The 23,729-nt window shown below is 28.3% G+C and overlaps 10 protein-coding genes and 2 long non-coding RNA genes across 16 annotated transcripts; 5 read left to right on the top strand and 7 right to left on the bottom strand.

Moving 5' to 3' along the window:
- Positions 1–106: 106 nt before the first annotated feature.
- Nprl3 (GATOR complex protein Nprl3) lies at positions 107–2,780 on the bottom strand. Of its 2 annotated transcripts, XM_015335175.2 has the most exons (9): positions 2,647–2,780; positions 2,351–2,576; positions 2,078–2,243; positions 1,727–2,001; positions 1,568–1,663; positions 1,274–1,492; positions 858–1,191; positions 611–787; positions 107–539 (listed from the first exon to the last, which is right to left on the bottom strand). In XM_015335175.2, the coding sequence occupies exons 3-9, from the start codon at positions 2,237–2,239 to the stop codon at positions 165–167; spliced, it is 1,638 nt and encodes a 545-aa protein (XP_015190661.1). In that variant the 5' UTR covers positions 2,240–2,243; positions 2,351–2,576; positions 2,647–2,780; the 3' UTR covers positions 107–164. The 2 variants fall into 2 exon arrangements, with proteins under 2 accessions (XP_015190661.1, XP_015190662.1); XM_015335176.2 differs by lacking the exon at positions 2,647–2,780 and having other exon boundaries at positions 1,727–1,998; positions 2,351–2,635.
- On the bottom strand, positions 2,770–6,004 carry LOC107074104 (uncharacterized). Of its 4 annotated transcripts, none has more exons than XM_015335177.2 (6): positions 5,850–6,004; positions 5,140–5,386; positions 4,925–5,027; positions 4,493–4,757; positions 3,609–3,762; positions 2,770–3,246 (listed from the first exon to the last, which is right to left on the bottom strand). In XM_015335177.2, exons 2-6 carry the CDS (start codon positions 5,384–5,386, stop codon positions 3,053–3,055), a joined length of 963 nt encoding a protein of 320 aa, XP_015190663.2. In that variant the 5' UTR covers positions 5,850–6,004; the 3' UTR covers positions 2,770–3,052. The 4 variants fall into 4 exon arrangements, with proteins under 4 accessions (XP_015190663.2, XP_015190664.2, XP_015190668.1 ...); XM_015335178.2 differs by having other exon boundaries at positions 4,505–4,757; XM_015335182.2 differs by having other exon boundaries at positions 5,140–5,367; positions 5,850–5,978.
- Positions 6,005–6,302: 298 nt separating this feature from the next.
- LOC107074106 (pleckstrin homology domain-containing family J member 1) lies at positions 6,303–7,959 on the bottom strand. Its single transcript, XM_015335184.2, has 2 exons — positions 7,703–7,959; positions 6,303–7,424 (listed from the first exon to the last, which is right to left on the bottom strand). Exons 1-2 carry the CDS (start codon positions 7,791–7,793, stop codon positions 6,943–6,945), a joined length of 573 nt encoding a protein of 190 aa, XP_015190670.1. The 5' UTR covers positions 7,794–7,959; the 3' UTR covers positions 6,303–6,942.
- A 153-nt stretch (positions 7,960–8,112) lies between these two features.
- Positions 8,113–10,980, top strand: LOC107074102 (sentrin-specific protease 1). The gene is made up of 2 exons (XM_015335173.2): positions 8,113–8,529; positions 8,688–10,980. The coding sequence occupies exon 2, from the start codon at positions 8,747–8,749 to the stop codon at positions 10,511–10,513; it is 1,767 nt and encodes a 588-aa protein (XP_015190659.1). The 5' UTR covers positions 8,113–8,529; positions 8,688–8,746; the 3' UTR covers positions 10,514–10,980.
- A 411-nt stretch (positions 10,981–11,391) lies between these two features.
- TBCB (tubulin-binding cofactor B) lies at positions 11,392–12,873 on the top strand. Its single transcript, XM_015335449.2, has 6 exons — positions 11,392–11,617; positions 11,705–11,848; positions 11,938–12,025; positions 12,140–12,404; positions 12,473–12,602; positions 12,737–12,873. The coding sequence occupies exons 1-5, from the start codon at positions 11,498–11,500 to the stop codon at positions 12,588–12,590; spliced, it is 735 nt and encodes a 244-aa protein (XP_015190935.1). The 5' UTR covers positions 11,392–11,497; the 3' UTR covers positions 12,591–12,602; positions 12,737–12,873.
- On the bottom strand, positions 12,624–15,078 carry Tango4 (transport and golgi organization 4). The gene is made up of 10 exons (XM_015335448.2): positions 14,835–15,078; positions 14,608–14,714; positions 14,415–14,539; positions 14,060–14,337; positions 13,834–13,983; positions 13,565–13,759; positions 13,376–13,494; positions 13,119–13,298; positions 12,862–13,015; positions 12,624–12,767 (listed from the first exon to the last, which is right to left on the bottom strand). The coding sequence occupies exons 1-10, from the start codon at positions 14,835–14,837 to the stop codon at positions 12,708–12,710; spliced, it is 1,371 nt and encodes a 456-aa protein (XP_015190934.1). The 5' UTR covers positions 14,838–15,078; the 3' UTR covers positions 12,624–12,707.
- Positions 15,004–15,402, top strand: LOC149030929 (uncharacterized). The gene is made up of 2 exons (XR_016178232.1): positions 15,004–15,135; positions 15,214–15,402. It is a non-coding gene; the product is annotated as an uncharacterized LOC149030929 (long non-coding RNA).
- On the bottom strand, positions 15,255–17,441 carry SerRS (Seryl-tRNA synthetase). The gene is made up of 5 exons (XM_015335446.2): positions 16,852–17,441; positions 16,483–16,767; positions 16,177–16,398; positions 15,844–16,100; positions 15,255–15,762 (listed from the first exon to the last, which is right to left on the bottom strand). Exons 1-5 carry the CDS (start codon positions 17,311–17,313, stop codon positions 15,510–15,512), a joined length of 1,479 nt encoding a protein of 492 aa, XP_015190932.2. The 5' UTR covers positions 17,314–17,441; the 3' UTR covers positions 15,255–15,509.
- A 133-nt stretch (positions 17,442–17,574) lies between these two features.
- On the bottom strand, positions 17,575–18,776 carry LOC107074168 (uncharacterized). Its single transcript, XM_015335341.2, has 3 exons — positions 18,637–18,776; positions 18,296–18,513; positions 17,575–18,211 (listed from the first exon to the last, which is right to left on the bottom strand). The coding sequence occupies exons 1-3, from the start codon at positions 18,703–18,705 to the stop codon at positions 17,914–17,916; spliced, it is 585 nt and encodes a 194-aa protein (XP_015190827.2). The 5' UTR covers positions 18,706–18,776; the 3' UTR covers positions 17,575–17,913.
- Positions 18,200–18,918, top strand: LOC107074169 (uncharacterized). The gene is made up of 2 exons (XR_001476850.2): positions 18,200–18,328; positions 18,426–18,918. It is a non-coding gene; the product is annotated as an uncharacterized LOC107074169 (long non-coding RNA).
- On the bottom strand, positions 18,895–21,057 carry sta (stubarista 40S ribosomal protein SA). The gene is made up of 6 exons (XM_015335339.2): positions 20,914–21,057; positions 20,255–20,413; positions 19,950–20,161; positions 19,468–19,755; positions 19,141–19,368; positions 18,895–19,048 (listed from the first exon to the last, which is right to left on the bottom strand). Exons 2-6 carry the CDS (start codon positions 20,385–20,387, stop codon positions 18,974–18,976), a joined length of 936 nt encoding a protein of 311 aa, XP_015190825.1. The 5' UTR covers positions 20,388–20,413; positions 20,914–21,057; the 3' UTR covers positions 18,895–18,973.
- Positions 21,058–21,227: 170 nt separating this feature from the next.
- On the top strand, positions 21,228–23,440 carry LOC107074165 (ribophorin I). Its single transcript, XM_015335338.2, has one exon. The coding sequence runs from the start codon at positions 21,358–21,360 to the stop codon at positions 23,197–23,199; it is 1,842 nt and encodes a 613-aa protein (XP_015190824.1). The 5' UTR covers positions 21,228–21,357; the 3' UTR covers positions 23,200–23,440.
- The last annotated feature ends 289 nt before the right edge of the window (positions 23,441–23,729 follow it).

The following is a 23,729-nucleotide window of genomic DNA, read 5'->3' as shown; positions in this document are numbered from 1 at the left end:
TTTTCATTTGCATTGTACTTATTTAACGTGTATACATATTTATATTCAAATGAAAAATTTCATTATTATAAAAAATATTTTCACAGATATGCAAGAACAGTAGAAGAATATTTTAAATACTATTTATTTTCATTATTATTATATTATCATACAAAACAATATCCTTAAGATCCTAATTCAGTATGAAACATATCTATCGCAGGATCCTCACATTCGCGCGTTATTAATATATCACGAAATTTATCTAATATTTGCAACAATTGAGATCTTCGAATGTTTTCTAAATACATTATTTCTTCCAAATGATGTCCACCATTAAAATAACCGAGGCGACACAATTTATCAAGTAACTTTCTGTCGTCCGATGGAATATCATAACTTTCCGACGGATAATTAAAAAATATATCTTTTTTATGTAAAGTATGCGACAATTCTTCTTTTATATCGGTAATTATTCCTTTACTAGTTTCATCAAAATCCCAAGAACTTTCAGCTTCGTCAATATTATTTACATCAAAAGTTGTTTGTTCCTTCGAGTCCTTAAAAAAAAACAAGTAATCTATATTTATGTTTATGCACATGCAATGTAAAAATAAGTTATTATACTAACCGGTAATACAAGACCATGCACCGTTGGCATATATTGAACATATGTATGTAGTTGCAAAAGCAAATGATTTTTAAGTAACCATATGATGACTTTTACTAATTGAGTTTGTTGCTGTGGTTGACTTAAAGGATTTAATTTTTGACTGATTGACGTTGGTAAGGAAAAATCGCTAATGACCTAAACAAAATATGCAATATAAAATATTATGAAATTTTTTAAAATTATTAATATATCGTTCTGTGCATACTTGTAGTAGACAAAGTCCTGGAAATTGTTCTGAAAATGCTTCCAATAATTGATTAGATAAAACAGCATCCGGTGATACAACATAAACGTTACTCTCGCAAAGTGGATAAATTATTCTAGCTTTAGCCCAATAAACTAAATGTCCGGTTAGTTGAAATACTTGTGTTAGTGTTAAATCTGAATCAGCAGCTAATGTTTGTATACTCTTTAATGGATTATACATTTGAATTAGACGTCTTAATGCTGGAGAAGAATCTATTGGCAATGAATCTAATAAATCTGAAGGTTCAATTAACAAAAGTAGTCCATGGTATGGTCTTAAACTGTTTAAACATCTGTAAATAATTATTAATATTATTATTATTATTTTCTTAGAAACTATGCAAATACATTTATGTAAAATTATATTGTACTAACCTATCAATAATCTCAGGATTAATAAAGAAACCTTTCTTATACGATTGGTGTACCTTCTGTGGAAGACAAAAGCGCACTTGTATCCATTTATTGATCATAATATTAATTATACCGCAAGTACTAAGACTACTGAAGACTGTTTTTAAATTACGAGCTAGTAAACTTTTTTGTAGTATTAATTCATAAGGAGATTCATCACTGTCGCTTTCACCCTCAGATCTAAAAATATATGTATATTTATATTAACAATCTAAATTTACTATTAGGCGACAAATGATTAAATATATGTTTAACCTAGCAGTAATTTCATCATGAGTCGATACCATAATCTTAATTTCATCTGTTAAAAAGCCACATCTTTTTTCTTCGTGTCTCAATGCGATACCCAATCTTAAACAGAAGTATACAATTAATCTCAAATATTATGACTATTAAATATTGGTCACAACAAACCTTCTGCTTAAATCGTAATAACATTTTACTACAGAATGACTTGCTTGTGCTTGTAAAGCAAAGACAACATTAAAGAGCATAGAAGAATTGACTTCTTTAAAACCACGTTGTGGTATAAGAGTAGGATGTCCAACAAAGCGAACATCATTTACTTTCAATTCAAATTTCTGTTCGCATAATTCCGGTTTTACTGCAAATAACGTTGAAAGTACTTCATCCTTTAATCCGGTAAGATTTCCATTGTTAATGTTAGAAGTTGGAAATGGCAGAGACTGCTAATGAAGATCTAATAAGAAATTAATTACAACAACAAATCATCACATAATTTAACGTAATAGTTACTAAATTCACCTGCAATAAATCTTCGCTAGTTGTCAATGAATATGGATTTTTACGTTTTGTGCATTGTTTAGAATCACGTACGTGACTCATCATATGTGGATATCGAAATAAAAGTCTGTCACCTTTGCTGTCACTTTTGACAAGTATTACACTTAACGGATTGATTTCCATGATTCTATAAAAAAAAATAACATTTACTTTTGACAATAATTTACAACCAAAAACGTAAATAATTAATGTAGACGTAATGCTTCTTTCAACTTGAATTAAAATAATAAATACCTTTGTAAGAGTAAAAAAGGATACTGATTAAATATTTTTATTTAAAAAAGGATTGTTCGATAAAACAACATTTATAATAAACTACATTAAATTCTAACTTTTAACAAATAAATTGCAATGCCGAACTATCCTAAATATGATCATTTACGTAAATATATTCTATAACAAGAATCATTTACACGCTTGCGCAAAGTCCAATGAAAGTGCATTGACAGTTGCAGCTAACCTACAAACGAATGTCATTAAATTATGCCTACAAAATAAAACATTTTATTTATTTTTAATTTTTACATTACCTTTAATAATATTATTATAAATTAAATGATAATTGGGCTAATAATATGATACAAATAAATACAATAATAAAAATTACTTAAATATGTTCTTAAAATGTAATAGAGAGAAGACAATCTGATTGGTTAATTTAAACATATTTTTTAATAGTTCTCACATCGAATAGTTCTTCTACATATATCTATAATAAATAGATGATATAAGAAATATAATATAAATAATAATAATAATAATAATAATAATAATTAATTAATGATATAATTGTTAGGGACATTTGTTTATTACACTTACACAGATATGGTGTATTTAGAGTAACTAGATTGGGCTTGATAACTGCGGATATAAAAGGTGCGTTTAGATGATTATATTGAATTTTCGAGGAAGGAATAAAGGGGTGTAATTAATATATTATATTGTAGGTATATAAGTGGAAGATGTGATGCTGCTTCTTAATAATGTATCTGAATTATGTTGTCCGATAGAACCTTTTTTCGAACTACGTTTGTGAGGAAGAAGATTCAATGGCGGTAAATTCGGATGTTCTATTCTCGTTGGAGAACTAACATGAGGACGCAATGTACCCCTTTGTATCGTAAGAATACCTACATTTAAATCAATTATTTCTATTAATAACATAATAATAATATATACAATTAATTTCTATTATATATTTTTTTTAAATAACAAATATTTATTATATAGAGGGTGTCAAAGGCTTTACACTAACACCTTTTACCTGAAAAAGCCTTAGGTACCCTGTATATATAATATTATTTTCATACTATAAATATAATAATAATAATATTATTATTATTATTATTGTATAAAATATAGAAAATTGTATATTATTTTTATTTTTTATATTATATTTGTATTTTATTTTTATAATTAATTTTAATTAGAAACAAAATTTTTGTATTGTATTAACGAGTTCGGTAACTATTTTTAATATTTATTTAATTACCTGAATCATTAGGCTCCAAAACATCGTTTAATTGATAATATTCCGTTTTAACTGATAAGGGCTCCTCATAATCCACAAAAGCAGTATTATCAAAAGCTTTATCGTCCTTTGGACGGACACATACCGGAGTTGTAACCGGAGGATCGGCATACGTCTAAAATATAGATTTTAACATTTATTAATCAAATATATTTACAGATCGATCAATTTGTATTAACATAGCTTTTTTCAATTAGAACATCTACCCTGTTATTCTCTACTTTCTTTAATTAATTTTAATTAATTACCTACCATGTGTCTACAAGTCATGCTTCTAATTTAATCTTATATAGACAATGGCGGTCAAAGATTATAATTCCAATTATAAAAATATAGGACAGGTACTTCGAGGTATGTTTATATAAAAAAAAAAGGAACTATTACTATATAATAATTTTATTTTAATAAACTAAAAAATAAAAGAAGTGACAAAATAATTAGCAATTATACTAAATCGAATGCTAATCTGTCTTTCATGCATTTCTTTTTTGTTTGATGAGTAGCAAATAATTTCGTAGCGTCATATTATTTGACCGCCACTGTATTTGTAGATTTATATATAAAAGGTTCGATCTAGAAAATAATCCAAGAATAAATATCACAGTGGATCATCATTTAATTTATGTAAAAATTATTTCGAAATTTTCTTTCTTTCTTTCTTTTTTGTTCTATTTATGAATATTACGCGTATAAAAAAAATTATCTGTATGTAATTATTAAACTGCGATTTTTATTCCACCATAGATCCTCGCAAGGTGCTATGCTATTTATTTCTTTTTTTTTCTTGTTGTTCTCTATTGTATTCGAAAGCAGCATCGTATACAAACGTAAAATTGTTAAATTGCCTTCAGTTTTACATGTTCGGTTGGTGTTGTCGAACAAGCGCGCTTGTGAAATTGTCCACCGCCGATAGTTTCGTAAGTGTGTTCTTCTAAATAATGTCTAGTGGTACCCCGTGGTGTTAGGGTTGCCCACATAACACGACTATCTTGCATGGTATCAGCAGCGCAAGGATACAAAACAGCTTCGTTTTGAATTCTTCCATTTTTCGTTTGCATACCGGTTGTTGCATTTGGCATTGATATTACGCCATTTTTACCGCTTCTGTTTCTACCAAATAAAAATATAAAAACTTTATGACATTGATCATTTTTTCGATCGATGCGATCGATCTAAATTTTTGAAATAATTACAATCTCTCATACCATTCGAGATGATTAAGGATTTGCGTCGGATACGCTATATATAATAAATATTTTTAATTAATTAATACTTACAATTTACATTTTAAAAATAACGTTGCCAATAATGCGCCAATTAAAATTACACCGATGCAAGATGATATCAGCACTAACAACCATGTGTCGTCAAAAACGGTGCCTACAAAATTAATAAAACTAATAAATCGAATATTTACGCTTATTATAAAAAGAAAATTTAGTGAAGTTATTTGCTAAGAAAAAAAAATTAATATCCAATCTCTGTTATTTACCTTGCTGTGGCATTTCGATATATTGCACCCCTTCGAAACGCCGATCGCATAAGTGTTTGCAAGGACTATCATTGAGGTTTGGCGGGAAAGGCAAAGCGCCTAAATTTGGATAAAAGTCCGAACTTTGTTGAAGAAATTCTGGAAACGGTGGTGGCGGTATATGAAGTATGTCTGGAGGTGGACCAAGAGGACAAGACGAACAACTAGAATTCTTCATGATGATCCCTCCTATTTCAGAATTTCTCATCTATTATTATTAAAAAAACAAACCAAAAAGATTCTAATTTCTCATTATGCATATATCATTAGCATACAACACAATTAACACAAATTATCATATCGTCAAACTATATTTACCTACATATAAATATAGGCAAACTAAAAGTAAAAATAAATTTTAATATTATGCATAAATATTCTATTATTTCTGCTAATTGTTTATGTCAAACATTAATAAATTCATACATAACATTACAAATGGGTATGTATTAAATCAAGAAATGTTTTATGTACGTAATTCGTTTTTAACACTTTCGTAACTTCGAATAAAAGTTCAAGCTTTTTAATTAGATATTTCTGAGAATTATTGACATTACAATATAATAACAAATGAATTAATTAAGATTGAAAATTCATTTTTATTAATGTTTCAAATGTCTAAGAAAAAAAAATAGTAAATACACGGAATGATAATAAAAATGGTATCTTACCCTGAAACAGCAGCCCTCCGTTTCCGTAGCATCACAACGATCACTGAACTCTACGAGATAAGGGCGCAAGCGTCGTCGTATTGAGCGGGGGCGAAATTTTCGTGGTGCATTTGGCTTCCTACACTTTATATACAATATATATGTGTTGTGAACCACTCGTTCGTACATCTACATATACTATGTATACAAACACGCGTGCGCTCGCCAGACAAAAAAAAACTCAATACACTTTGAGACGATAATTCTAATTCTTTCAAAATATTTTTAAACTTCTCAACAAGTTTATCAATTTCTAAAAATAAAGAAAGAAAAATCTTTAAAATTTTTATTTTTATTAATTTAAACCATAAAAAAAAGTAATTTATTTATACTATATTAGAGATTTAATATTTGAAATATTTTATTGTGTTAAAGAGTAGGTTTTTTTGCACAGTTGATTGATAACTCGTAATCCTTTTTTTCTTTTTAATATTTATTTACAAAATTATGTTCACATTGTTTCATCTAAATTATACTACTTTCTAGAGTAATGTATAAACAGACATAGAAGAATAATTGCTTTTATTTACATATAAAATCGATCTTTCATGATTGTATTTTTTTTTAATTTTTATATATCATAAATTATCCAGATATTATGCAGTACGTATAAAAATGATCAGAGATTATATCATATAGATGTATAATAATTTTTAATATAATCCCCAAAAATATTTTAAGCTTTTTAGATCTCTTTTCAATGGTTATAATTAAAAATTTGTAATATTTAAAGTAACGTTAGGCAGTTATAAATCTTTGTTATAGTTTTTGTTTTTGTATCCTTTCTTTGTATTTCGTTGTACAAATCTTACAAAGAAGAAAAAATATTTGTAATTAAATATTTTTTCTAATTTATTTCAACTAACTAAAAAGATCAGTTCAATTTTATAAACTTACGAATGATTTATATAGATAATAAATAATAAATTAATATAATATTCTATATATGATTTTAAAATATATAATTAACTATCTGAGACTGAGTATAGAATATTTTTATCAGTCATTTTACTTATTCAAGTTCATCCTTAAAGATAATTATTTGAATTCTCAATTAAAATTCAATTAAATTAACTTCTTTTTGTACTGGATTTAGTCTAGCTAGCGTATACACAACTGATGTTGTAAAAGATTGTACATGTGATCTAAAACTGGATGCAGGTTCCCAAGCTTCATCCCTAATGATACCTTGATTTCTAAGGTGCATTAATAAAGGATCTTTCCCTGTTTTTTTACACAGCGTTTCTTGAAGTAAAATTAATTGAGATCTCCAATATTCATAACTGGCTCGTTTAAGTGCAGAAACCCATTGTTCAACCTGATCTTCAGAGCGACCACTTAAGATATGTCTCTTTTCGTGCTCATCACGAAAAGATATACTAAATGCAAATGCTCCTTCAAACATGTCATGATTAATACTGTAATTTTCCAAAACAATAACTCCAGCTGCTTGACGGTTATCAATTTGGCCTATTTCATTGATATTAAAATAAAATAATAAATTGTACTTTAATTTGAACCATCTTTCTTTGGATCCTGAAAGAGAATGATGATTTATTAGTGTATCGAATGATTACGTAAGAGCATCAAGGACGTTATAAAAATAATACATTTTTATTATCAAGGTAATATTTAATTTAATTTCTATGCACACAGCACACACACACACACACTTTTAACATAATTTTATTATAAAATAAAGCATAACATGATAATATTAAAGCAAATATATATAAAAAAAATGTCTAATTAATTTCTTAACAAATTTAATACTAATTATAGTATATAATAAATTTATATTAAATTAAATTAACCTGACTTGTGTGCCCGCTTATGATTTAGGCGGCCTTCTAAATCGGCGGTGCCATTACTTAATTCAGCGAGTTCTTTTTCGTTAAATTTCATTTGGATTATAATTGTTAAACAAAGGCGTTAGTTATGTCAATAACTTTAAATATACTACATGTATACATATAGAGATAAAACTATATTTGATAAACTGTCAGAGCAGTATGACTCAAACAACAAAGTAGTATTATATATAATGCGTATAACCATTCAATATTCGAATCAACGGTAGTGAACAGTGCTGCCACCATTGGTTAATATTATTAATTATTATGGCATATACATTGGAGTAATAGAAGATGGGATAACAGTGGCAGTCGAACTATTATCTAGTGGAATAAACTAGAACTAAATTTTACTATTTTAACGTTTTCCTTGAAAAAAAAAGAACGTAATTTTGTAGTTATTCATCTTTCCATAATTTTTACGTAAAGAAAAAAGATTAATAAGAATTATTTAATTTATCGAGGTGGCGCGCAAAAGTTCCATATTATTTCGATACCTTAAGAATTGTCAATCTTTTGAATCGCTTGATATAATCGATGACTTAACTGTGGAATTACAGTTTATGTTCAAAATATTGTACGTGTGAAATTACATGTTTAGATACGAATTGTGTAATTTTTTTGTCTTCCTCGTGTTTTTCAAAATAAAAGGTTATTGTTAAATACGATTATTCAGGTTTTCATTGCAAGCCTCATTAAAAGGATACTTAATTATGGAGATATCCAAATTTAACATAAACAATGTCTTAAACTATATATGCGCCGTACAAGTATAATATAAATACTATGTAAGTATTATAATTGATATCTTTAGTTATATTTTCTTTCTTATAATTATTATAAAACTTACAGTATTCGTATGAAGATTCGTTTACATTTACTTTTGTCTAATAGATAAAAAGCTATTTTATTAATGTACAAATATTTGTGTTAATTTTCTCTTCAGATATAACTACGAGATTTAAAAACAGAAATTCAATAGAGCATACTTAATGGACATAGCGAATGAACTTACCCAAATTTTCTATATGTCACATTGGCTTTTTCTCTATAATCATGATAATGTTTGAGTTTCTAAAAAAGCTATTCGGATGGGCAGATGAAGGATCAAGGAAGCGTAAAGCCAGTGATTCTTACAACTGTGAAAAGGAGTATATATTACCTAAGAAGCAATGCTGTGGTCATAATAAAATTCTCAACATAAAGGATTTTTTTGAAAGTGATGATAGTGAAAATGATGATGTTGAATTTCTGACGGAAACGAAATATTCAAAAAATTCATCCAGTAGACTAAATGGTACTCATAGTAAGAAATGTTACTCATCTTATGAGAATTTACCTTCTACTTCCATTTCTAAATCTCCTTTTTCTACATCTAATTGCAATAAAGTAAACATGTTATATTTTGCAAGTAAAGAAAACAAAGTAGGTAAAATGAACATGGACAAATGTTCTACACTTATGAATACTAATCAATTAAAGCAAAAAAATCAGTATGGGGAATTGCTGCAAAATTTTCTTCCACATAGGAAATTGAATGCAGTGCAAAGAATGTCGGACGAATGTCAACCTAAACAAAAATGTGATAAAGTTATTGAAATAGACAAGATTATTAAATCAAGCTCATATAAACCACAAGTTAAGTCCAATACTTCATCACCCGCTTGCTGTTCAAGATTGTCATCAACAAATACAGCAACGAAAGAAAACGAGAGAATAGTTCCTATAATGAAAACAAATAATGCAGAAGATTCTCTTCAATCAACTCCCAAGGAGATAGAAATTATCAAAGTTATTAAACGTACAGTTGCAAAGCCTATACAAAATAATTATATTGAAACTATAGCAACCAATTCGTTACGTGATAAACTGGCAGCTAAATTTGTAACGAGGGAAGATTTTGTTCCGCAAGTAGAACAACGCTATAATGAACGTATTGAACAACGTAATAAAGAAGCTAGAGAGCTCAAAAAGATGACGTGCGCCTTATCAAAACAAAATCAATTAGCGCTAGAAACAGCTTTGGAAGAAAGATTAGCACGTTCTATGAGATTATGCGAAGTGGTATTAGATGAAACGGAGGAACCAGAAGAACCACCATTACCTACTCTTACGGATGAAATGTTGAAAGAAGTTAAAAATGCTTTTGTACCTAAACCACCTGACGAAGTTTTAATAGAAGCTCATGGATTGAGGATAACAAGAAAAGATATTAATACTTTAGCAGATTTAAATTGGTTAAATGACGAAGTCATTAATTTTTACATGAATTTATTAATTGATAGAGCTACAAACGACAAATTTCCTAAAATTCATGCAATGAATACATTCTTTTATCCAAAATTACTTTCTGGTGGACATTCATCTCTAAAGCGATGGACAAGAAAAATCGACATATTTGCCCAAGACATTATAGTTGTTCCTATACATTTAGGTATCCACTGGTGTATGTCAATAATTGATTTTAGAGATAAGTCTATATGTTATTACGATAGTATGGGTAGCAGTAATCCTAAGTGTTTGTCAGCATTACGACAGTATCTCGAAGAAGAAAGTATGGATAAAAAGAAAAAATCATTTGATACAAGTGATTGGAAATTAATATCCGCTAAGAACATTCCACAACAAATGAATGGAAGTGATTGTGGTGTATTTTCTTGTATGTTTGCAGAATATATATGTGCAAATAGAAAAATAACATTTACTCAAGAGGATATGCCGTATTTTAGAAATAAAATGGCTTATGAAATTTTGAAAAACAAACTTCTGTAAAAAGCAAAAAGAAAAAAAGAAAAAAAGAAAAAAAAAATTGTAATTGTTATGGAGTAAAAAGAAGCACAATAATTTTTGATTTGAATATACAAAAAAAATTCATCATTATCATAATAATAAATGTTTTTCTATTATTTTAACACATGTACATTAATTATAAATTTAAAGTTAAAAGAACTATTGATAAAATGTGATAGTATGTAGTTATTTAATATTACTTAAAGTCCTCTCTCGTTTTCTATCACATTTATTCTCTATTATGATAAAATATATATGATAACAGCTATGAAGAAACAAATATAAAAAATGAAGTATAACTCCGATGCATACATAAGTCAGAAGCTTAAGAGTGTTTCGTAGAAATTATTTTTTTTCTCTCGTTAATTAACCATATACATAAGTAGTAGTATTACTTATATAATAAATAACAGAATTAGTTATTTAATAAACCATGAACAAATCAAAAAGGACTTATTTATAAAAAATTAAAAGAAAAAGAACAATTCCTTTTACAAGTATTTCAGTACTATGTTATATTGTAATCCATAAGTAGCTGTATCGCTAAAAATTTCATTCAAATTCAATATTTCATTTATTAGAAATTGTATGGGATCAATTATATGTATATGCAAAATTTATTTTTTATTCAAAACATGGTCTATTTTTTTGTTTTAAATCATTCCCTTTAAATGTTTTATTGTTAGTTTTTTTATATCATTGTAATTATTATTTTTTATTAATTACATATATATATACATGTAGGCATACATTCATATCATATATAGACGTGAAAAGAAAGTAGTGAATCATATAATATTAATAAATACATATACATATATACACATATCAATATATACATATATATATGTGTGTATTGTCGCTTTGATAGTTACACTACTGATACATAACCTCCAAATTGTAGAAGAAACGTCAAAGATTGCCGGCAACTAAGTTTCATAATAATTTATTTTATTTGAAATCAAAATGAGTGAATATAAGATTATTACGTCCGATTTTATTAATTTGAGTATTACAAATTCAGGTACTCAAAATTCTTGCATCGAAAGAAGATTTCAAAAGGGTATTACAATCGATGAATTTAAGGTACATGTATTTAAATGAAAGTTATTTTTTTTCTTATTTTTATATTTAATATAAAAATGACAATCCTTTATTTGTCTTCAATTTTAGGGAAAATTAGAATTACTTACTGGAGGAAATCCAACAACAATGACTATAGAAGTATACGATAAAAATGATAGTTTAATTTGTAAATTAGCTGATGGACAACGACTCTTAGGATCATATCCAATTGATGATGGCATGAGAATACATGTATAATATATTTGCAAAAGAAACAAACAACGTTACATTTATTTAAGTTTTAATAATCAAATCATACAAGCGTTTTAATAAAATTGTAGGTTATAGATAATTTTTCACGTACCGAAGATGATCTGAGTAAAGTTGAAAAATTTGAAATATCTGAAGAGGAGTATGCTAAAAGATCAGGTAGAAATTTGTATGAGTTTAAGAAAGCAAAATTAAATAATACGAATGACATTTTCGGTCGATATTTTCTGCAGAACATTATTTTATGAAAGAATTATAATTTGTATATTGTAGATACTGTTAAGGCATTTTTAGCAAAAAATAAGTTGGGAAAATACAACGAAGAGGATATGAAAAGAAGAGAGGAAGAAAAATTACGGGAAGAAAAAGCGGAAAAAGCTGCAGCTGAATTATGCAAAATAGGTGATAGATGCGAAGTTAGTGTACCAAATCAACCTAAACGAAGAGGTACTATTATGTACGTTGGTAAAACAGAATTTAAAGAAGGTTGGTGGGTTGGTGTAAAATATGATGAACCGCTTGGTAAAAATGATGGAACGTAAGTAAAATCAGGATAATCTATATAAAAAGAGAATATTAATATGTTAAACAATATTTTATTTATAGTGTAAATGGAAAGAAATATTTTGAGTGTTTGCCTAAATACGGTGGATTTGTAAAGCCAACTCATGTTAAAGTTGGAGATTTTCCAGAAGAAGACTTTGATATGGATGAAGAACTTTAATATATAAAATAAGTAATTGCATCTTATTCTTTCTTTTTTTTTTTAAATTAAATACAAATGTTTAATTAAAAGTAACCATACAGTTAATATTATCTTAAATTATTATAGAGTTGTTATTTAATATTTTCTTCGTTTTATTATGTCAGGTCTCCAATTGACAGGATGAGATTCTTCAGTCTAAAAATAACATCAAATAGTTTATATAAATATAAAGCCTTTTTTGCATTTTTGTAATAGCACTGTATTATTATATTTGCAAAAAAATATATACCGCATCATTGTCTTCTTTGTAAACTTTTATTGTTTTGTCCGCCTCTGTAGTAATCATACGAGTACCGGATATGTCAAATGTAATACTAAATACGCCAGCTTCGCTATCCATTGAACCAGGTTGAACTAGTGTTTGTAATCGTTGGAAATTATATCTACAAATTAAAATAATATATGCAACCAAATTGTAAATTAAATTAATAAATAAAGTAACATCTTTAATTATAAATTTAAGTACACATTGAAAAGTAAATTTACCCTGTTCTCCAATCCCAAAGATGCATAGTACCGTTGTCTGCACCAGAAACTAATACTCCGTCTTCATTAACGGCTAAACAATGAACTATGGCATTGTGTCCTGACAGATTTTGGATAAATTTTCCTTCTGGACATTTCCATTGTTTAATATTATCTGGCGATGCAGATGCAAACATATACCTACGAATATACGAATGTTTTTATAGAGTTATAATTTTGTTAGTAATTATAAAACATTTTGAAAAAATAATACAAACAATGATGGATGGAATGTAACTGCTCTCACACTCTTTTTATGATTCGTTAAAGTAGCTCTCGATTTGCCTGCTGCTAAGTCCCATAAACGTATAGTACAGTCTTGACTCCCTGTAATTACCTAAAATTACAAATATAATTTTAATGCATTGTTTATAATAGCATATTTATTTGTATATTTATTAACTTACTTGAGGTTCTGCAGTTTGACAAATAACACTGGCAACAGTATTAGTATGACCAACCAGAGTATGAACATTAGCTTTAGTACGCATATCCCAAACTCTACCTGTGGAATCTCTACCTGCTGTCACTAATACATCTATACTAGGATGTAAAGCCATTGAATAGACAGCTGACAGATGACCATGATAATGTCGAATAACCTACAAAATAATACAAGATTTTATAAACAATTTCTAAAAATAAATATTTATATAATATAAGAATATAATAGAACCTTATTATATTCCAAGTCCCAACATTTAACTTGACGATCTTCACCGCAAGAGAATAAATATGGATGCCTTTGTGAAACTGCAAGTCCACGAACGCAGCTTATGTGCCCAGTTAAAGATACTTTTAATTTACCTGTTGCAAGATCCCATATCTAAAAAATATTAATCTTTAAAACACTATCATTTTTAAATAATATCAAAGAAAACAAAATAAAAATATTCTCATACTTTTATTACTCTATCCGCAGATCCAGTAGCAAACCATTGGTTTCCAGGTTCAACAGCACAACATCGTACCCAGCCAAGATGACCACTAATTACTCTGTACAATTTCCATGGCGCGTGCCATTTCGGTTTTGCCATAGAAGGAGCTTTCTTTATAGGTACAACAACCGCAGTATTAGTAGTATTATTTCCTAATGTGGACGTTGTAGTCGCTACAATACTGCTTGGTGTTGAATGGTATGCTATAACTGAGGAAGGAGCATTTCTACCAAAGGATTCATCTAAAAATGGAAATAAATAATATTATTAAAACATTATTATTATAATGAAATATTAGATGTAATTAAAAAATTCATACCTCCTGGAGGCGGTGGATCTGGATTGTCATTTTCGTTTTGTACTTTTGTCATCATATTGTGTTTAACGCGTTCCATTACAGGACCATAACAATCCTTTGCTTTCACTGATTTTTTCATAGATTGACTATAAATAAAATATGCAAATAAGTCAAGAATATATACAAAAAAAATGTAATAACAATTAATACTTACAGATTTGGATCTACAGGTGGTAAGGTACCTTGATTTAATAAAAACATATCGTGTGTTCTTTTTAATGATCGAAATACAAGTGTATGTACAGAATGTCTTTGAACGTCCTAAAATAAATAAATTAAATAATTATTTAAATTAAAGTTAATAAATGAATAAATAAATAAATATATATATATATATATATATACATATTTATATATACAATAAATAATTATTATATTTACCATGTTGTATGAATAATAAATCACAGTAAAATGATAATCCTATTAGATGGAAGTCTTAATTTTAGGTTAGGAATTATAACCTCTCGTGAGGGATCATACGTAAAGTGTACAAGCGATATCAGTGGTAATAGTTGAAAGCTTCAAGTAAACATTGCTGTCCATTAAATAAAAAATTTGATAAAGTTAGAAATTAAAATTTCTAATTAACCTAAAGTATTACTAATGAATCATTAAATAAAACATCTAATCATAATGATTCGTTACGTGTATATATGAAGAAATTACCAAAAAAAATTACTAGGTAAGCAAATAGTGACAACAGAATATCGGCTAATTTCACTCCACATCTGATACAATTTTTAATATTTTATTTTTCTAGGGGAAAATATAAAAGTTAAAAACACTAATGAAATAAACAACTTGTTTACATTGCAGAATAGCAAGTTTAATGTATGATTTCGTGTTTATCGCATAGCTTTCATTATTTATAGTTATAGGAAAAATTTTTTTCCTCAAATAAGCATTTTAGCGACAAAGTACAAACAAGGATATACTAAAAAGTGCATAATTTAAATTAAACATTATTTACTTATCCTATATGATAATATTTTAATTAAATATATCAAATGCAATGAATAAAATTGCATAAATTTGTTATAACCCCATTTGAATTTATTATGCAGCATGTTCTTTTTGCTTTTTTTGTTTTTTAGTTTCAGCCTCATCGATCGGTGCAGGCTTAACAAAAGGAATTTCTTCTTCGTATTTGGAAGGCATATAATGGGCAAGAACCTTTGGAACCTTAATACCAGTTTCTGTTTGATGTACTTCCAATATCGCGCATATTACACGAGTAACTGCACACATTGTTGCGTTTAACATATGAACATAATCGGTTGCTGTATTCATTTTCTTAGTTTGACCATATCTGAAAAATATGATTATATATGAATAAATTGCATTTAAAAATATTTAAAATATTAACTTTATTAAAATAAAAATTATATACCTAACTAAAAGTCTTCTAGCTTGATAATCTAAACAATTACTGCAGGATACGAGTTCACGAAATGCTCCAGAACCAGGAAACCATGCTTCTAAATCAAGTTTTTTAGACGCTGCATGATTAAGAGCACCAGAAACAATATTCACAATGCGATAGGGTATTTCAAGTTCTTTATAAAATTCTTCTGCGTTATTTATCATCTCTTCCATCATTTCCCACGACTTATTATCGTAAGGTGAAGTTAAACAAAATTGTTCTACCTACGTATAAATATGTAATTAATTTTTCTTATAAATATATATTTAATATACGTAATGCATAGAATATTAAAATTACCTTTTCAAATTGATGAACTCTAAAAATTCCTCTAGTATCTCGACCGTGCGATCCAACTTCTTGCCTAAAACAAGTAGAAATTCCAGCAAATTTAACAGGTAAAACATTTTCTGAAATCCATTCGTTTCTATGAAAGGCAGCAATGGGTTGTTCCGATGTAGCTATCAAGTATTTTTCTTCTGTATCTTTATCTTCATTGCGTTCGCTACTTTTACCAATGACCTGAAAAAGAATAAGTTTATTCATTAATATATTTAACTATTAAACAATATCTTATACAAATTGTAGTATAAAAATAAATAAAACCTTATATAATTCTTCGTCAAACTGAGAAAGTTGGGCAACTTCTTGCATCGCGTCCTTGCGCATAAAAAATGGGGTATACAATGGTTTATAATCTTTGTCAAATAATTTTTTTAACGCTAAATCTATAAGCGCTTGTTGAAGAAAAACAGCAGGTCCACTTAAAAAGTATCCTCTTCCACCAGAAACTGAAGTTCCACGTTCCCCATCCATTCCATCAATCATATGTATTAAATCTACATGAGAATATTTCTTTCTTTCCGTACAATCTCCATAAGTTCTTTCAATCTATAATTTTTAAAAAACCTTCATTAAACATATGACATAATTCAATATTAAAATCTAGTTATACATATATATACATATATATACCTTATTTTCTTCTTCGTCATTACTGACCGGTACAGATTCATGTAAATGATTGCCTACTTCTCTAAGTGCACTATTTCTTTCCGATTCAGTTAAACTTAAATTCTCAACATTTTCTTGAATAGCAGTGTCAATCAAAGCACGAATACTTTTAATCTGTTTGACAGTTAATGGTTTGAGATTGTCAGATACAAGATTATCTAAATTGTTAGATATTTCATCAGGTACTTCGTCACTGTCACCGATCGGCTCTTTCTTTTTCATTTTTTCACCTATTTCTTTGCTACATAAATTTTTAACTTTATTTAAATTGTCAGCACGGTGACGCAGCTGTCTCCAATATTTGTCTTTTTCAATAACCAAATCTACCAATGCTACATCCTTGAAACGTTTCTTTTGATTTTCACGTATTTTTTCAGGATCAAAACCTTTGTCTTTCCGAAATAGATCTAAATCTAACACCATTGTTCTATTGAAATGTTTTAACTTTTTAATATAAAATGCAACGTCTACTCCACGTGGTGTACAATACCGACTGTACCACTTGTTTTATGACGTGTTCTTAAACTCTATATTTTATGACTGCAGATCTCTTTCTTTGCATTCTCTCCCACCAAATACCGCAATTCAAACGCATACACATATAAAATATCGTGTCTGTGTAATTAATATGAATAAAAAAAATAATTATATTTTAATTAAACAATTGTGTATAGATTTTAAAAAATACAAAATATTTTATTAATAAAATTAATATACAAATATACACAAATTTATAAACAGATTTATGATCTTAATTAATGTATACGATTATATCAAAACGATATATATATAAATGCACATATGAAATTAAAAAATTATAAATATAAATTGTTAGTATAAATAAATTTCGTATCATTCACACACACAAATGAAAAGGAAAAAATTAAAATTGTTAATCGATAAGATTCAATAAATATCAAATAACATTATATGAAATGAATAGTAAAATTGCATCATAAATATACGATCTAAAAATAATCGTGTCGATAAAAAAATCTAAATCACAGATTAATTTTTTAATATCTATACAGGATATTTTCCATAAATTTGTCCACTTCTAGTACGTCGTACGATCCATTCTTGAGGTTCGAAAGATTTATTTAAAACTCGCGGGCTTGTTTGCGTACCTTGAGACTTCTGGGAATGTTCAGAGCGTACTTTCGTGGTCGAAGAACCCGGCAAATTTAAATCCTTCGATTGTCGTAATTTAAGAGGAATATTGGATTGGAGAATTTCTTGAGAAAAAAGTGTATCACCACAGGAATGCAAAGAATTTGTTATCCTGGAGTTTGCATATACCATCGGCAGATGATCTTTAGGTCTAAATTAGATCTATTATTCGAAAGATGTCATTTTTTAATTTTACAATTTTGAATCATTGTTCATTCAATTCGTGTAAACTTACATGGAAACATTCGTAATCGAAGGATAATGACTGGTATCGTTTTTAAACACTTTTCCAAAAATAATAAGGATAATAAATAGTAGAGCACAGATACAAGGAAGAGCTATTAAATCTGGGGATATGTTTTTAGAATTATTACTACGTGCTTTGGATTCCAAATCATCAATTTCATCCTCGTTTGATTTTCCAGACCATGGGAGCTCACGAAGAACAATATCCTTTTAGATAAATATATAAAAATAGAAAAAAAAAAAACGAGAATATAAGAACTACGTTTATATTGTCATACGAATATTTATCATTAATATTTTTTGAGGTTAAATATTTATATATATACGTACACGTATGTAAATATAAATTTCTGGTAGTATCAGTTGTAATAGACAATACACATCACTTACGCTCCCCATTATAATGAATATGTTGTGATATTAAATTAATCAATTGGTTAATACGTACGTCACGATTATGTTTAATTTTCAAGTGCAATTTCTTATCAGATTTTCAATGTGAAACAATTAGCGATAGTCACGTGTCGATGGTAAAAACAATTATATGAAAATATTAATTATTTCTGTTAAATAAGATAAGAAATAAAATAAAAACATATTTTCATCACTTTATTGAAATTTTGTACAAAGTGAATTAAAAATCATGTTTGGTTCAAAGAGGACGCAATTACCATTTTTCAGTGGTTGCACCTCCCCAACTTTGAACAGCAGCAGTTGGTGTAGTGGACCATTCTTCTGGAGCCTAAAATTATACGAATAAAATATATAGCATTCTTTTTCTCAGAAAATAAGTACAATTACATGTAAATATTATCTTCTAAAGATTAAATATACCTGGGATGCCCAATCACCGCCAGCTTGGAATGCTGGTGCAGCAGCAGCAGCAGCTGGAATTGGTGTTGGAGCTGGTGCTGCAACTTCATCAGCCCAACTTTCAGTTGGAACGGCATCAGTATCGACTTCATTAGCCCAACCAGGTTCAGCTGCAGCTGCTGGCTCAACAGGAGCGACGAATTCTTTAGCTGGTGCAATTTCTTTGGCCGCTTGTTCTTCTTTTTCAGCCTACAGAAAGATTGAAATTAATAGGTTACGATGTGTATTCTATTAAACGTGAACTTTAAAGAAAGTTAAATAAAATAATCAATATATAAATATACAAACCTCTTCCGGATCTCTGTAAAAGAATAAATCAACAACAACATCCCATTTGGTTTCACGTGGGATTGAACCTCTTAGTCGTAGAACTTCTCTAGCAAGAAGCCACCACATGAGACCAACGCTGTGGAAACTCTTGGTATTACAAGGGATAGCAATATCGACAAAACGTAGAGGCGAATCGGTATTGCAAAATGCAATAACAGGAATATTTACGTAACTGGCCTCAGTAATAGGTTGATGGTCAGTAGCCGGATCAGTTACAATGAGCAAACGTGGTTCACGGAAAGCAGCCTAAAATGAATAAATATATTTACTGTAATATTTGTTAATATCTTCACTCGTTATTATGTTATCTTGTAGTAACATCAGAAAAGATTAAGCCAATAAAACAACAAGTATTGATTCTGTAATAATTGTTATCATCATGTATAAAAACAAATGATTAATATTGAATAATTATAAGTAAATTTCACAAAGTTTAGTACCTGGATCTGATTGGTAAATGCACCAGGTGTAAAACGTCCAGCAATAGGAGTGGCACCAGTATGTGCAGCGAATTTCAAAACTGCTCTTTGTCCAGCTGGTCGGCAGCTAATAACTGAAACTTCACTGGGATGTTCAATGGCAACCACGGCGCGTGCAGCCAATAATAATTTCTCCCATGTATGACGAAGATTGATAACATTTACGCCAGCACCTATCAATTAATATATTCTATTGATATCATTTTATTTTTCAATTTATTCAATTACGTTGTATAGATATATTTACGCATATGAATGTACCTTACCGTCAACTCTCTTCTTATACACGTACTGTTCCATCTGAAAATTAACATTTTCTGCACCTAAATGAGTGCATGCAGCCAACATTTTGGTTACATCGTCCTCTTTGAGGGCCAACACTTCTAGACCTCCTGACATATTAACGTTGTTTAATTATGATCAACCTGTAATATAAATTATAATTATAATATATTTACAATAACAATTATAACTATTAAATAATTTTTTAAATTAAGTATTATTGTATATTTGCAAATTATTTATAAGTGCATGTGTTCATCTTAATCATATGTAAAAAAAATTAAAAAAAAGAGGAAGCTAACCTCATATTATTGGTTATATACAAAAATTACTTGGATAAAAAAAATTATATTATAATCATCCCTCATAATTACTTTGATAATATTCTAAGATCACAATATATATAAGTTTAATTATACGAAATATACTTTATAAAGTACATATATATTTCAATAAGTAGCCACGTGTATCGGCTACTTATATAAAATAAATTACTAATTTTTTTATTAAAAGTACAAGTTATTGTGAAAAATTAATTAAAGAGTATATATGAAAATATTAAAAGAATCTAATTATACATAAAATCGTTAATAATATAAAGAAAATATAATAAAATAAAATAAAAAAGCAGCTTTTAACTTACGTCGAACACGCCTGAAGAGAGGTATGCGAGTGAAGAGGAAGTCTCTCTACTAAGTTCAGTTAAGAAGCTAAGATGTAGATGGAAACCGAGACTACGTTAGTCATTTCATTGTAAAAGTTAATTGGAAAGTAATTATTTTGAAAATAATAGGTAGCAATATTAAATAATTATTTATATAATTTTTATTTATAAAAAAATGTATTTAAAAATTGAAATATATTGAAAAAATCATGAGGGAACTGGATTTGTTAAATTTTAGTTCAAAAAGTTAGTATAGTGAAATATTTAGTAAATTTTGGTAAGACTGATAGCCACGTCTGATGAATGCCTTTAAACGCCATAAGGGTACGCCACGTTCATGTCAGTTATTGTCAGTAATACATTTACCGGCTCGATTCTAAGAATTAATAGAATAATCATAAATAATTCTCTTAGATAAAACTAATGACAAAAAGTATGTTTCGAAGTCATTTAAATAGTATAATATGGAGTACCATTGCATTGCTTTTGATTTTACATATTCGTTTTCTTAATGCCGCTGACCTCGTGGATCCGGATTTAAGTTTGAAGATAGTGGAAAAACATATCGATTTGCAGTCACAATTGACGAAGATAACAACGAGAATAATATTAGAAAATGGAAGTAAAGATCGACAGATAAGACAATTTTTATTTGCCATTGATCCTGGTCACAAAGGCACTCTCAGTTACATATCTGCTCAACGTGAATCTGGAAGAATAGAACTTAAAGTTAAAGAAACTAAAGTAGACAAGCATCCAGATAAAATATTTTACTCTATCGATCTCAAAGATGCCTTATCGCAGGGTCGTACTATGTCTGTAGAAGTAGAAACTATATTTACTCATGAATTGATACCGCATCCCAAACAGATTACGCAGAAAGAAAAACAACTTATTAAATACATTGGAAATGTTTACATCTATAGTCCTTATACTGTTGGAAAATTAACTACAACTGTATCATTACCTAGTCGTAACGTTGAAAGTTATTCCAAGATTAAACCTGTATTCCAAAGTGATTCGACGATTACTTATGGACCATACGAAAAGTTGCAACCATTTTCTTATGAGGAATTAACAGTACATTTTGAAAATAATAATAAATTCCTCACAGTTACTAGAATCGAAAGATCTATTGAGATATCTCATTGGGGTAATATTGCTGTAGAAGAAAGCATTGATTTAGTACACACTGGTGCTCAACTAAAGGGATCTTTTTCTCGTTACGAATACGCACGCGAAACTAAAACCGGACAAGCAAGCATTCAAAGTTTTGATACTATTCTGCCTGCTGCTGCTTCTGACATTTATTATAGAGACGAAATTGGAAATATTTCTACATCGCACACACGTATTAAAAAGGATTCTGTAGAATTGAATTTACGACCAAGATTTCCATTATTTGGCGGATGGAAAACACGTTACACAATTGGTTATAATGTACCCAGCTATGAGTATTTATTCCATTCTGGAGATGAATATGCATTGGAAATGAGATTATTGGACCATATTTTTGATGACATGGTTGTAGACGAGTTAGTTGTCAAAATTATTCTACCAGAAGGATCACGTAATATTAAATTAACTTTACCATATCCAGCTACACGACTGCCAGATGGCTTACATTATACTTACTTGGATACTACAGGTCGTCCTGTCATTTCTGTCACTAAAAAGAATTTAGTTGAAAACCATATTCAAAATTTCAAATTGAAATATACTTTCCCTCGTCTTTTGATGTTACAAGAACCATTACTTGTAGCGCTTGCATTGTATTTGTTATTTTTGTTGGTCATAACATATGTTCGATTGGACTTTTCTATTGATAAAGATGAAATATCAGAAAGTAAATTACGTATTGCTGGTCAGTGTGAAAAAATTTTAGCTGCACAAGACCGCCGAGTAACCTCGTACAATGAATTAGATGATCAATTGAATTACGTAAAAACTAACAAAGATGCCAATGCATTTTTATCTGCTGTAAAGAGCATTAATCAAGAATACAAAAGTGCAACAAGCGCTGTTGCCGAAATAGCTCAACGTTTAAAGGGAGAGTCAGGAGATATGTACGAACGTGTTCAAGAACTTCAAAAATATGACAAACTATTGAAAGAACTTTACAACCAACAACAATCACTCTATGTAGATAAACTAGTACCAGGAAAAATTGGTCGTCAACAATTCGTTGAAGCAGAATCAATTATCAATAGAAAAAAAGAAGAATGTGTTGAAAAAATCAATGCCATTGTTAAATCACTTCAATAATACTACTTTCATAAATTACGTGTTTAACACATTCACTGTGTTTCAGAACAAAAGACTTAGTAATAATGGTGCATTTGCAATACTGTAAGATTATTATTACATTTGTAAATTAATCTAATATCAATTTGAAATGATGATTAAAAAGACTTACTAAAAATGATTCATGCATGATTAATATGGTACTTCAATTGTATTATAAGATTTTTAATAAAGAAGAAAGTAAAAAATGGAAGAGAAAAAATAATCAATAATATAGCCCTTTAATAAAAGGATCGATGCGTTCACATTTGTAGAAATTATTTCTTCTAATAAAAAATAATTAATATAATTATACAAAAAAATTATAATTTAATATATTATTGTTGTAACTACTGTAGTAGTTGTGTATACATTTATGTAGAAATTTATTTCATTTTTCAAATAAAAATTAATATTACTTTAAATCTATATTTTTGTTTTTTTTTCTATTATTATTATTGTTATTACTGCACTATACAGCGAAAAATGAATTAATGAAAATAACAGGAAAA

Source organism: Polistes dominula, unplaced genomic scaffold (assembly GCF_049000335.1).
Source record: "Polistes dominula isolate Pdom_NZ unplaced genomic scaffold, Pdom_raw_medaka contig_20, whole genome shotgun sequence".
NCBI lineage: Eukaryota > Metazoa > Arthropoda > Insecta > Hymenoptera > Vespidae > Polistes > Polistes dominula.
The sequence above is the reverse complement of the archived record's forward strand: the minus strand, read 5'-3'. Positions and strand labels throughout refer to the sequence as shown.